We start from the raw sequence: 14,666 nt of genomic DNA on the forward strand, positions 1-14,666 counted from the left end.
TTGTCCGAATGTCTATTCAGATAGCAGCCGATAAGACAGCTAACGGTTAGCAGGCCGCAGATGAGCGTTCAGGTAACGTCGCGACGGAGGAGCCAGCCGGATAACTCCTTCGGGTAGATAACGTCGGCAGTCCAGTTGTGAAGGCCCGGTGGGGCTCCGCGTAGGCAGTAAAACGGGTCCGGATAGGTGACTGCAACCCAGGAGTGATTGATGGAACTCAGGAATGATTGACGGAGCTGGCTAGCTCCGGAATAATTGATGTTTGCTCCGGAATCGACGAAAGCCGATAGTCACACGGATAGCAGCTAGCTAGCTGTGAGATCCAGGTATGAATGTCCAGAAAGCGGTTGAAATCCAGGGACATGGAGAGAAAAATGGTCCTGTATGTTCCGAGCCGCGCTGCGCCATACAAAAATGGCGAATACTAACGATTTGCCAGTAAAGAAGCTAACTAGCTTCTGAACTAGCTTCTGATTAGCTTCTGGATTAGCTTCTGGGCTAGCTTCTGGCTAGCTCCTGGCTAGTTTCTGGCTAGCTTCTTGGAGTTTCTGGCTAGCTTCTTGGAGGATTACAGATTTGAGGTAAATAATACTTTTTCATAAATATAAATTGGTGAGGCGGGTTGCAGGAGAGTGTTTTGAAGATGAGTTGATGGAAAATTTTAAAAATGTATGTGAAAAAAAGTTGTAAATATATATATATATACGGGACACGACAAGACGAGGACAAAAGACGTCTGAACTGCTATGCCATCTTGGTTATTTGTATCACTCCACCACATGTGCGCTACAGAAACACAGCTTAACAACAGCCTCTTGCTAGGTGCACACTGGAATTAATGGATAACTACACCCAGAATCTATACACTACATTCAAAAGTTTGGGGTCACTTAGAAATGTCCTTGTTTTTGAAAGAAAATTTTTGGTCCATTAAAATAACATACATTTAATCAGAAATACAGTGTAGACATTGTTTTTGTTGTGAACGACCACTGTAGCTGGAAACAGTAGATTTTTTAAATGGAATATCTACATAGGAGTACATTATCAGCAACCATCACTCCTGTGTTCCAATGGCACGTTGTGTTAGCAAAGTATATAATTTTAAAAGGCTAATTGATCATTAGAAAACCCTTTTGCAATTATGTTAGCACAGCTGAAAACTGTTGTTCTGATTAAAGAAACAATACAACTGGCCTTCTTTAGGCTAGTTGAGTATCTGGAACATCAGAATTTGTGGGTTCGATTACAGCCTCAAAATGGCCAGAAACAAAGAACTTTCTTCTGAAACTCGTCAGTCTATTCTTGTTCTGAAAAATGAATGCTCTTCCATTCAGGAAATTGCCAAGAAACTGAAGATCTCGTACAATGCTGTGTACTACTCCCTTCACAGAACTGCGCAAACTGGCTCTAACCAGAATAGAAAGAGGAGTGGGAGGCCCCCGGTGCACAAATGAGCAGGTGGACAGGTACATTAGTGTCTAGTTTGAGAAACAGACGCCTCACAAGTCCTCAACTGGCAGCTTCATGAAATAGTAACCGCAAACACCAGTGTTAGAGCCGATTTGGACATATTTGTATAAAAGACCGAACATATGGAGCTCCATGTATATTTGTGTAAATATATTAAATATGAATGTAAATGATGAAATATTAGGTACGTACCTTTATGATTTATATTTACCCGATTGAGATATATTAATTTGTTGTTAGTGTAACTCGGACATTTGGCCCCCCCTCTTGCCTGTTCATTGTATTGTGTTAATTTTGTTAGGATAAAGGCAGGAAGTTGGGCCTTCGGGAGAGGGAGTCCTTGCTAGACGCGGGAGCGGTATAGTTTTTTGACCATACAGACATACAGACATACAGACATACAGACCATAATATGTATTTTCCATATCAAGTATTTTGTGCTTTAAGTTGATTGGAGACTCATTTATTTGTTAGATATAAGAAGAATAAACATTTTTGTTGCACCATATCCCTGGATGTCATGGAATGTTTGGCCGTTTGGAAACCTTGAGTGTGGACTGTATGCGTACCAAACAACCCCGCTTCAGGCTTGGGCAGTGGCTATGGTAAAGACGAAAGGAAGCCACTACAATCAAGTCAAAAAACTCCGCGAAGGATTACTATCGGAAGGAAATCTCCGGTTCGGACACACGCTGGATATTGTTCTATTTGTAATTGCATCCGGATCGTAAGGACAGCTCGCTTGGAAGGATTTGAACTCCTAGAATTCGCCAGCCGTGAGTAACCACTGCGAATGAATGAGCTGCCCTGTTCAATGCGATCATTTGATCATGCATATTATGGAAGCGCAAATGTGCTTTTAATTGGAATGTTTGATAAACTTGGGAATGGAATTCAAAACACAGCGTTGTGAAAACAATTAAGAAGTTTAAGTTTGGGAAACACTGAGATCCTACGCACAATGTAGCCTAATCTTATGTCTAATATTTGGCCTAACGTGGAAATGCAATGCATCAACGCAACAAATTGCAATCTAAGGATCTGAAGATACTGCGTGTTTAAACTTCATTAAAGGGACAACTTATAATGGGATGAAATGTTTAAAACTCATCTAAAATGCCGAACTTCCACATGTTCAATTCAAAATGGGTCAATATGCTGAAATGGAGGACTGTGTTTTAAAGCATTAAAGGAGGTCTAAAGGGGCATTACGTTTAACAATCAAAAACCAACAACTGTGTCATTGTAAATTGTGTGAACTAAAAGTGAATGATGGAGGATGAAATCCCAAATAAGACTCCACTGGAGAGGGCAGAGGAGCATCTAAATTCACTCTATGCAGCCCGGAGAGGCAAACTTGGAGTGTGTACACGCAAAATGAATTAAATAAAAGCCCTTCTTGTTGATGGAGGAAACATTGAAACTGTGGATGAGAGTCTTGAAGCATTCCATGCTGTTCTCAATGACTTTAAGAATGCTCATGATTCTGTGCTAGAGCTGGTCACAGAGGAGGAACACGAACAGGAGAGCATTAACTATTATCAACCAAGAATGAGAACTTATGAACATTTCCTGAAAGAGGTGGAAATATGGAAAAAAGCTGAAATCGAGCCACAAACGCTCATTGAACCACACGACAGCATTTCCAATGTGTCAAAAACATCAAGTAAAACAAAGTCTTCTAAAACTGCTTCCTCAGTGTCCTCTGCACGCCTAAAAGCTGAGGCAGAACGAGCAGCTCTACTAGCTCGCCAAGCATCATTACAGGACAAGCATGCATTGGAACTGGAGAAAGCTCAACTGGAACAACAGAAAGCTCAACTGGAACAACAGAAAGCTCAACTGAATGTTAGGATGGAAAAAATGGCACTGGAAACGGACATAGCAGCATATAATGCCAAACTGAAGGTTCTGGAGAGTGTTGAGTCAACTTCTCAATCCCATTCTGTGGCAGCCCATTTTCTAAGCCAAGAAGATGGAATGAACTCTTATTATGAGAACCAGGAACCCGAGGTCTATAAGGAACCTGAACCATCACCTTTTGCATTTTCTGCATTAGGTGCAGTTCCAAAGACCCCACTACAAAGAGTTTTACAACAACCGACCACAAAGCCATCAAAACCTATTCAGAAAACAGTCATAAACCACACCCTTCAGCAGCCAACATCGAGGTCTAGCAATCAACACAGAATCAACACTGCGGGTATCAGCCATAATACCAGCCATGATAACCTCACTACTGTCATGCAAAGGCAGAATGAAATTGCTGACCTCCTTGTACTACAGCACAAACAGGCCACACTTGTAGTGGCTTCCTTTCCTCTTTACCATAGCCACTGCCCAAGCCTGAAGCGGGGTTGTTTGGTACGCATACAGTCCACACTCAAGGTTTCCAAACGGCCAAACATTCCATGACATCCAGGGATATGGTGCAACAAAAATGTTTATTCTTCTTATATCTAACAAATAAATGAGTCTCCAATCAACTTAAAGAACAAAATACTTGATATGGAAAATACATATTATGACCTATATGTCTGTATGCCTGTATGTCTGTATGGTCAAAAAACTATACCGCTCCCGCGTCTAGCAAGGACTCCCCCTCCCGAAGGCCCAACTTCCTGCCTTTATCCTAACAAAATTAACACAATACAATGAACAGGCAAGAGGGGGGGCCAAATGTCCGAGTTACACTAACAACAAATTAATATATCTCAATCGGGTAAATATAAATCATAAAGGTACGTACCTAATATTTCATCATTTACATTCATATTTAATATATTTACACAAATATACATGGAGCTCCATATGTTCGGTCTTTTATACAAATATGTCCAAATCGGCTCTAACATACGGCCCCTAATTGTTGACTGCACTGAATGCACAACAATTACTTAATATTCAAACATAGAGCCAATACACAAAACATTCTATACCAGAGCACTATTACAGTTTATAGCTATATACAAATATACAAGGTACCATATAGGAAAATAGTCCATAGATCTCAGTCTGAGTTGAAGTGTAAAGGTGTTCAACTTCGAAAAATGTCAAGAGTTTGACATCCAAAAATGTATGACATCAAAGAATGTAAGAGTACGACATCAACGAATCAGAGGTGCACGTGATTCTAAGATGGAGCACTGTGTGTGTGTGTGTGTCACTCCGTCGCCTCAAGGAGCAGACAGAGTTTTTTGACTTGACTGTAGTGGCTTCCTTTCCTCTTTACCATAGCCACTGCCCAAGCCTGAAGCGGGGTTGTTTGGTTCCGTTTCCCTCTGTCCGGTTGTCACCATTTTCACACAAAAAAAATCGTCAGTGAGTTGATGATAGCTATCTACCATGTTAGTTACCTTTACTGTTAGATTTCTGCGTATCGTACATATTTGGTAACATTCCGGCATGGACAAACAGTCAAGTCCAACTTCTATGTTGATGACTGCCTCAAGTCAGTGGCCACAGAAGAACAAGCCATAGCTCTCACGAAAAACCTCAGGGATGTGTGCTCTCAGAGTGGGTTCAAATTGACCAAGTGGGTCAGCAACAGCCGCACTGTGCTGGCTTCTATCCCTGATGAACACAAAGCCAAGCAGATAAAAGAACTGGACCTGGACAGAGAAAAGCTGCCTGTTGAAAGAGCACTTGGAATCCGATGGAACATTGAAAGTGATACATTTACCTTCCGAGTCACTGTCAAGAACAGACCCCTTACAAGAAGAGGTATTCTCTCAACTGTCAGCTCTATTTATGATCCATTAGGTTTCCTCGCCCCATTTGTATTAAAGGCAAAGCAAATTCTTCAAGTGCTCTGCAAGCTGAAGTGTGGATGGGACGAAGTCATCCCTGAAGAACACTCTATTTCATGGCAGAGATGGCTCTCAGAGCTGGACCAGCTCTCCAGATTCCAGATAGACAGGTGTATGATGCCTGAGAACTTTGGTCAAGTCAAGACTGCACAGCTGCATCACTTCGGTGATGCAAGTGAACAAGGTTATGGCACGGCAAGTTACCTTAGGTTCACAAACGGTATGGAAAAGGTTCACATTGCATTCATACTGGGGAAATCAAGGGTGACTCCACTCAAGCAGATGACAATCCCCAGACTGGAACTTGCTGCAGCAACACTGGCAGTGCGAGTGGACAGGATGTTAAGGTTGGAGCTCCAGATTGAACTTGAGGAGTCAACTTTTTGGACGGACAGCCAGTCTGTGCTAAAATACATCCGCAATGATACCAAGAGATTCCATACCTTTGTGGCTAATAGGGTTGCTATGATCCGTGACCTATCGAAAGCAAAACAGTGGAGATATTTGAACTCAAAACACAACCCAGCCGATGATGCCTCAAGAGGATTACATGTTGAAATGTTCCTGAACTCAAAGAGATGGCGTAAAGGACCAGAATTCCTGGAGAAAACAGAAACTCAATGGCCGAAAGTCCCCGAGGAGATTGGCTCCATCCCTCCGGATGATCCAGAGGTGAGAAAAGACGTAATCATAAACCATACAAGTGTGGAAGAAAAGAGTCCAACCAGCAAACTGATTGAGTACTATTCAACATGGAACAGCTTGAAGAAAGCAGTTGCCTGGATGCTGAAACTGAAGAAACGTCTCCTACAGTTAAGCCAGAAAAGGAAAATTCTCACTCAAACCGATCCAAGACCAGATCAGAGTCTGACAAACAACAGTGAAGGGGCGACTCCGGGATGCTGGCCTTCTAGGCAGAGTTGCAAAGAAAAAGCCATATCTGAGACTGGCCAATAAAAATATCAAATAAAATGTATTTATATAGCCCTTCATACATCAGCTGATATCTCAAAGTGCTGTACAGAAACCCAGCCTAAAAGCCAAACAGCAAGCAATGCAGGTGTAGAAGCACGGTGGCTAGAAATAGAAGATTAAGATGGGCAAAAGAACACAGACACTGGACAGAGGAACTCTGCCTAGAAGGCCAGCATCCCGGAATCGCCTCTTAAGCTAAGGACCCTGGGACTAAACACCTCCCTCTGCAACTGGATCCTGGACTTCCTGACAGGCCTCCCCCGGTGGTAAGGGTAGGCAACAAAACATCTGCCACCCTGATCCTCAACACGGGGGCCCCTCCGGGGTATGTGCTTAGTCCCCTCCTGTACTCCCTGTTCAGCCATGATTGCATGGCCAAGCACGACTCCAACACCATAATTAAGTTTGCTGACGACACAACAGTCTGATCACCGACAATGACAATGATGAGACAGCCTATATGAAGGAGGTCAGAGACCTGTTAGTTTGGTGCCAGGACAACAACCTCTCCCTCAATGTGAGCAAGACAAAGGAGCTGATCGTGGAATACAGGAAAAGGAGGGCCGAACTTTCACATCGACGGGGCCGTAGTGTAGTGGGTCGAGAGTTTTAAGTTCCTTGATGTCCACATCACCAGCAAACTATCATGGTCTAAACACACCAAGACTGTCGTGAAGAGGGCACGACAACAGAAGATTTGGCATGGGTCCCCAGATCCTTTAAAAGTTCTACAGCTGCAACATCGAGAGCATCCTGACGGGTTGCATCACCACCTGGTATGGCAACTGCTCGGCCTCCGACCACAAGGCACTACAGAGGCTAGTACGTAAGGCTCAGTACATCTATGGGGCCAAGCTTCCCGCCGTCCAGCACCTATATACTAGGTGGTGTCAGAGGAAGGCCCAAAAAAGGAGGAAGGCCCAGTCACTCAAGTCATAGACTGTTCTCTCTGCTACCGCACGACAAGTGGTATCGGAGCGCCAAGTCTAGGTCCAAAAGGCTCCTTAACAGCTTATATCCTCAAGCCATAAGACTCTGAACAGTTAATCAAATGGCTACCCAGACAATTTACATTACAATACAAAATTAATCATAATTTTACATTGACCCCTCTTTGTTTTTACAAAGAGAGGTCAAGGGGTTTTTGCTATTCACTGTTTTATCTATGCATAGTCACTTTACCCCGTCACTTTACCCCTACCTATGTGTGCAAATGACCTCGACTTACCTACCGCACATTGACTCAGAACCTGTTCCTCCTGTATATAGTCTTGTTATTGTTATTTTATTGTGTTACTTTTTATTTCATTTTTTACTTTAGTTTACTTAGTGAATATTTTCTTGAACTGCATTGGCGGTTATGGATCGTAGGTAAGCATTTCACAGAAAAGTTGTATTCAGCGCATGTGACAAATACTATTTTATTTTATTTGACAATAACAACACAATAACAACATATTTAACAGCACAATAACAACACAGCAGCACTCATGCACTGTACAGCTTCCCTCTCACTCCCCTCAAAATCTGAATGAGATCTGGAGATGGTTTTCTACAGGGTTTTAATACCATGTAATCCCATTCTCTCGATCTCGCTCTACTCCCCCTCTCTATCGCTCACTATCTCTCTGCCCTGAATGACCAGGCTTTTGAAGAGAGGTCAGCTTCACTGCAGCTCTACCTGCTTTGCTGTAGGTCACCAGCTTTACTGCAGCTCTACTAGCTTTACTGTAGGTCACCAGCTTTACTGCAGCTCTACCTGCTTTACTGTAGGTCACCAGCTTTACTGCAGCTCTACTAGCGTTACTGTAGGTCACCAGCTTTACTGTAGGTTAGCAGCTTTACCAGCCACCTTTGGATCTTAACTAATGCCACTTTAAGAAACCACCATTTCCATGTAGAACATCAGCAGCAGTGGCAGTTGCCATTCATCACAGATCTAGGTTCAGTTTACCCTAACCCAAATCTAAACCTTAACCATTAGGGGGATTTCAAAAAGTACTGACCAAGTTACAGTGATCTGGGGAAACTTCTAACTCCTGCTCACTCCATATGAATGGATATCCACTGTGAGATATCACACCTCTCATTCTGGCTTCCCAGGCCCATCTTGGCACTGCAGAAGCCCTGGAGTGGCTGGATTTCTATGACACTGTTACTTATAAAGTGTTTATGATGGAACCATGAGAGGAGGGGGTAGGAGAGTTCCAAATACCAGGGCTCGAATTTGAAAGGGCTGACTACGGTCCAGTGCAATGTGCATGCGCTTGCACACACACACACACACACACACACACACACACACACACACACACACACACACACACACACACACACACACACACACACACACACACACACACACACACACACACACACACACACACACACACACCTTCTGGCACAGTCCTCACAGGAGGGACACAGCATTCCCGTCTCGCCTAAATTTAGTCAAGCTTAGTTGAGAGGCACTCCGATAGGGTGAGTGTGTGGACATGGACGTACACGTGCACATCACTGTGTACCTGTGTTATCTTCATGCTTCCATCCACTGATTTTTCAGGGAGGTCCTTCTGCTTGTGAAACGGCAATGATTTAAAGTTGTTTTAATATTCATCCAATGTTGTGTGTAGGTTCTGACTCCTGAGCAGCAGGTCACGGCAGCCAGTAATGACTACAACTTTGACCACCCGGATGCCTTTGACTTTGGCCTGCTGGCACACACACTGAGGAAACTCAAACTGGGCAAGAGTGTAAAGATCCCTGTATATGACTTCACCACACACGGACGCCAGAAGGACTGGGTGAGGACACACACACACAGAAATGCCTCCCCCCCACATTGCAGTGTAATCTTGGTCTAGATATTGGGGTAGGGTTACTGCAGTGTAATCTTGGTCTAGATATTGGGGTAGGGTTATTGCAGTGTAATCTTGGTTTAGATATTGGGGTAGGGTTATTGCAGTGTAATCTTGGTCTAGATATTGGGGTAGGGTTATTGCAGTGTAATTTTGGTCTAGATATTGGGCTAGGGTTATTGCAGTGTAATCTTGGTCTAGATATTGGGGTAGGGTTATTGCAGTGTAATCTTGGTCTAGATATTGGGGTAGGGTTATTGCAGTGTAATCTTGGTCTAGATATTGGGGTAGGGTTATTGCAGTGTAATCTTGGTCTAGATATTGGGGTAGGGTTATTGCAGTGTAATCTTGGTTTAGATATTGGGGTAGGGTTATTGCAGTGTAATCTTGGTCTAGATATTGGGGTAGGGTTATTGCAGTGTAATCTTGGTTTAGATATTGGGGTAGGGTTATTGCAGTGTAATCTTGGTCTAGATATTGGGGTAGGGTTATTGCAGTGTAATCTTGGTCTATTTATTGGGGTAGGGTTATTGCAGTGTAATCTTGGTCTAGATATTGGGGTAGGGTTATTGCAGTGTAATCTTGGTCTAGATATTGGGGTAGGGTTATTGCAGTGTAATCTTGGTCTAGATATTAGGGTAGGGTTATTGCAGTGTAATCTTGGTTTAGATATTGGGGTAGGGTTATTGCAGTGTAATCTTGGTCTAGATATTGGGGTAGGGTTATTGCAGTGTAATTTTGGTCTAGATATTGGGGTAGGGTTATTGCAGTGTAATCTTGGTCTAGATATTGGGGTAGGGTTATTGCAGTGTAATCTTGGTCTAGATATTGGGGTAGGGTTATTGCAGTGTAATCTTGGTCTAGATATTGGGGTAGGGTTATTGCAGTGTAATCTTGGTCTAGATATTGGGGTAGGGTTATTGTGGTCCTTCTGTAGCTCAGTTGGTAGAGCATGGCGCTTGTAACGCCAGGGTAGTGGGTTCGATCCCCGGGACCACCCATACGTAGAATGTATGCACACATGACTGTAAGTCGCTTTGGATAAAAGCGTCTGCTAAATGGCATATATTATTATTATTATATTATTATTATTATTGCAGTGTAATCTTGGTCTAGATATTGGGGTAGGGTTATTGCAGTGTAATCTTGGTCTAGATATTGGGGTAGGGTTATTGCAGTGTAATCTTGGTCTAGATATTGGGGTAGGGTTATTGCAGTGTAATCTTGGTCTAGATATTGGGCTAGGGTTATTGCAGTGTAATCTTGGTCTAGATATTGGGGTAGGGTTATTGCAGTGTAATCTTGGTCTAGATATTGGGGTAGGGTTATTGCAGTGTAATCTTGGTCTAGATATTGGGGTAGGGTTATTGCAGTGTAATCTTGGTCTAGATATTGGGGTAGGGTTATTGCAGTGTAATTTGGTCTAGATTACTCAACATCTGGAGTTATGGAGTCGTTTTATGACATTAAGTTGCCAATCAATCCTAGATGCACAGCGGCAGCCATTCATGTTTGTCTTGGCATGTTCTATGAGAAGATTAGCCCTGTTAAGCATTAGCATGGGGGAAGATAGAGAGTTGAAATCAGTCACGTTTCACTAATAGGCATTACCAGACATAAACAGCACAGGGACCTATTGTGACAGCACAAAAATGTGGACTTGTTACCAAAAACACCACAGACATTAGGTCCACTTCTGGAAGTGTTAAAATTAGAGGTCGGCCGATTAATCGGAATGACCGATTAATTTGTGCCGATTTCAAGCTTTCATAACAATCAGAAATCGGTATTATTTAACTAGGCAAGTTAGTTAAGAACACATTCTTATTTTCAATGACGGTCTAGGAACTGTGGGTTAACTGCCTTGTCCAGGGGCAGAAAGACAGATTTTCAGCTCGGGGGATCCAATCTTGCACCTTTACAGTTAACTAGTCCAACGCAATAATGACCTGCCTCTCTCTCATTGCACTCCACAAGGAGACTGCCTGTTACGCAAATGCAGTAAGCCAAGGTACGTTGCTAGCTAGCATTAAACTTATATTGTAAAAAACAATCAATCATAATCACTAGTTAACTACACTTGGTTGATGATATTACTAGATATTATCTAGCGTGTCCTGCGTTGCATATAATCTGACTGAGCATACAAGCATACTTAGATACTTGTATCTGACTGAGCAGTGGTAGGCAGAAGCAGGCGTGTAAACATTCCTTCAAACAGCACTTTCGTGCGTTTTGCCAGCAGCTCTTCGTTGTGTGTCAAGCAATGCGCTGTTTATGACTTCAAGGTGTAACCAAAGTGAAATTGCTAGCTAGTTAACGCGCGCTAATAGCATTTGAAACGTCACTCGCTCTGAGCCTTGCAGTGGTTGTTTCCCTTGCTCTGCATGGGTAACGCTGCTTCGATGGTGGCTGTTGTCGTTGTGTTGCTGGTTCGAGCCCAGGGAGGAGCAAGGAGAGGGACGGAAACTATACTGTTACACTGGCAATACTAAAGTGCCTATCAGAACATCCAATAGTCAAATGTTAATGAAATACAAATGGTATAGATGGAAATAGTCCTATAATTCCTATAATAACTACAACCTAAAACTTCTTACCTGGGAATATTGAAGACTCATGTTAAAAGGAACCACCAGCTTTCATATGTTCTCATGTTCTAAGCAAGGAACTGAAACGTTAGCTTTCTTACATGGCACACTTTTACTTTCTTCTCCAACACTTTGTTTTTGCATTATTTAAACCAAATTGAACATGTTTCATTTATACTTGAAGCTAAATTGATTTTATTGATGTATTATATTAAGTTAAAATAAGTGTTCATTCAGTATTGTTGTAATTCCCAATATTACAAATAAATACATAAAAATCGTCTGATTAATCGGTAGAGGCTTTTTTTTTGTTGCCCTCCAATAATCGGTATCGGCTTTTTTGTCCTCCAATAATCGGCATCGGCTTTTTTGTCCTCCAATAATCGGTATCGGCACTGAAAAATCATAATCTGTCGACCTCTAGTCAACATCATACTAAACCCACAACGTGTTTCATCCCTCTCAGAAAACAGTATATGGAGCCAGTGTTATCATCTTTGAGGGAATCATGGCCTTTGCAGATAAAGAACTGTTACAGGTAAGAATCAAATGTCCCTGTACATTGGCGGTGTGTGTTTTTAATGGTTTGTGTATATGTGTGTGTGTGTGTGTGTGTGTGTGTGTGTGTGTGTGTGTGTGTGTGTGTGTGTGTGTGTGTGTGTGTGTGTGTGTGTGTGTGTGTGTGTGTGTGTGTGTGTGTGTGTGTGTGTGTGTGTGTTTGCGTGCGTGCGTGCGTGTGTGTGTGTGTGTGTGTGTGTTCACCATGGTGTGTGTTTGGCATGGTGTGTGTGTTTGGCTTGGTATGCGTTTGTCATAGTGTGTGTGTGTTTGTCATAGTGTATGTGTGTCTCTCATGGTGTGTGTGTGTGTGTGTGTGTTTCTCATGGTGTGTGTGTTTGGCATGGTGTGTGTGTATGTGTTTGGCTTGGTGTGTGTTTGTCATTGTGTGTGTTTGTCCTAGTGTGTGTGTGCCTCTCATGGTGTGTGTGTGTTTCTCGTGTGGGTGTGTGTGTTTCTCATGGTGTGTGTGTGTGTTTCTCATGGTGTGTGTGTGTGTTTCTCATGATGTGTGCGTTTGGAATGGTGTGTCTGTGTGTGTGTTTGGCTTGGTGTGTGTTTGTCATAGTGTGTGTGTGTCTCATGGTGTGTGTGTGTGTTTCTCATGGTGTGTGTGTGTGTTTCTCATGGTGTGTGTGTGTGTGTGTGTGTGTGTGTGTGTGTGTGTGTGTGTGTGTGTGTGTGTGTGTGTGTGTGTGTGTGTGTGTGTGTGTGTGTGTGTGTGTGTGTGTGTGTGTGTGTGTGTGTGTGTGTGTGTGTGTGTGTGTTTCTCATGGTGTGGGTGTGTGTGTGTTTCTCATGGTGTGTGTGTGTGTGTGTGTTTTTCTCATGGTGTGTGTGTGTGTGTGTTTCTCATGGTGTGTGTGTGTTTCTCATGGTGTGTGTGTGTGTGTGTTTCCCATGGTGTGTGTTTCCCATGGTGTGCGTTTCTCATGGTGTGTGTGTTTGGCATGGTTTGTGTGTGTGTGTTTGGCTTGGTGTGTGTTTGTCATAGTGTGTGTGTGTGTTTCTCATGGTGTGGGTGTGGGTGTGTGTGTTTCTCATGGTGTGTTTGTGTGTTTCTAATTTTGTGTGTGTGTGTTTTTCATGGTGTTTATGTGTGTTTCTCATGGTGTGTGTGTGTTTCTCATGGTGTGGGTGTGTTTCTCATTGTGTGTTGTTTCTCATGGTGTGTGTTTCCCATGGTGTGTGTGTGTTTCTCATGATGTGTGTGTGTGTTTCTCATGTGTGTGTTTCCCATGGTGTGTGTTTCTCATGGTGTGTGTGTGTGTTTCTCATGGTGTATGTGTGTGTTTCTCATGGTGTATGTGTGTGTTTCTCATGGTGTGTGTGTGTGTTTCTCATGTTGTGTGTTCTCCCCTCCCCACAGCTGCTGGACATGAAGATCTTTGTGGATACTGACTCAGACATCCGCCTGGTGCGTCGGCTGCAGAGGGACATCACAGAGCGTGGCCGGGACATCGATGGAGTCATCAAACAGTACAATAAGTTTGTGAAGCCCGCCTTTGAGCAGTACATTGAGCCAACCATGCGACTGGCTGACATTGTGGTACCACGCGGTAAGATTTGGAACCAGCACACAGACTGAAGTAACATGTATGACCATGTGCTCACACACACACACACACACACACACACACATTTGCTTACACATTTTCTCCCTTACATGTAGACATTCAGAGGAGAACTTCCACTTAACTCAAATGTTAACGTAGTCATGCATTGACGTCAATTGGAGACAACGTAAAAAGTTGACTTAGTCCCCTAAACCATTATAATGTACACAACATAATATAATCACTGTCTAATGTCACTTCCCCTTCTTGTGTGTGTCATACACTGGCAGGAGGAGGCAACATGGTGGCCATAGATTTGATCGTACAGCACGTCCACAGCCAGCTGGAGGAGGTGAGAGTTCCTCCCTTGATCTCTCCTTATACTGTATACAGCTTGACATATCTACAGCTAACCAGACTTATACCAGATCGACAGCTAGCCAGACTGATACCAGATCTACAGCTAACCAGACTGACACCAGATCTACAGCTAACCAGACTGACACCAGATCTACAACTAACCAGACTGATACCAGATCTACAGCTAACCAGACTGATACCAGATCTACAGCTAACCAGACTGACACCAGATCTACAGCTAACCAGACTGATACCAGTTCTCTAGCTAACCAGACTGATACCAGTTCTCTAGCTAACCAGACTGATACCAGTTCTCTAGCTAACCAGACTGATACCAGATCTACAGCTAACCAGACTGATGCCAGATCTCTAGCTAACCAGACTGATACCAGATCTACAGATAACCAGACTGATACCAGATCTACAGCTAACAAGACTGACACCAGATGTACAGCTTTCCAGCTAACCAGACTGATACCAGATCTT

At 43.1% G+C, this 14,666-nt stretch overlaps 1 protein-coding gene across 5 annotated transcripts in view; it reads left to right on the top strand.

Moving 5' to 3' along the window:
* Window positions 1-14,666, top strand: part of uckl1b (uridine-cytidine kinase 1-like 1b) — a 66,785-nt gene that overhangs the window by 33,234 nt on the left and 18,885 nt on the right. For 4 of the 5 annotated variants that reach the window (XM_046365014.1, XM_046365012.1, XM_046365013.1 and 1 more), the window contains exons 4-7: window positions 8,891-9,061; window positions 12,173-12,244; window positions 13,634-13,823; window positions 14,111-14,172. In XM_046365014.1, coding sequence (XP_046220970.1) covers window positions 8,891-9,061; window positions 12,173-12,244; window positions 13,634-13,823; window positions 14,111-14,172 — 495 coding nt within the window. The remainder of the gene's footprint in view (window positions 1-8,890; window positions 9,062-12,172; window positions 12,245-13,633; window positions 13,824-14,110; window positions 14,173-14,666) is intronic. The other variant, XM_046365015.1, reaches the window with a different exon arrangement.

This window comes from Oncorhynchus gorbuscha, linkage group LG10 (assembly GCF_021184085.1).
Source record: "Oncorhynchus gorbuscha isolate QuinsamMale2020 ecotype Even-year linkage group LG10, OgorEven_v1.0, whole genome shotgun sequence".
NCBI lineage: Eukaryota > Metazoa > Chordata > Actinopteri > Salmoniformes > Salmonidae > Oncorhynchus > Oncorhynchus gorbuscha.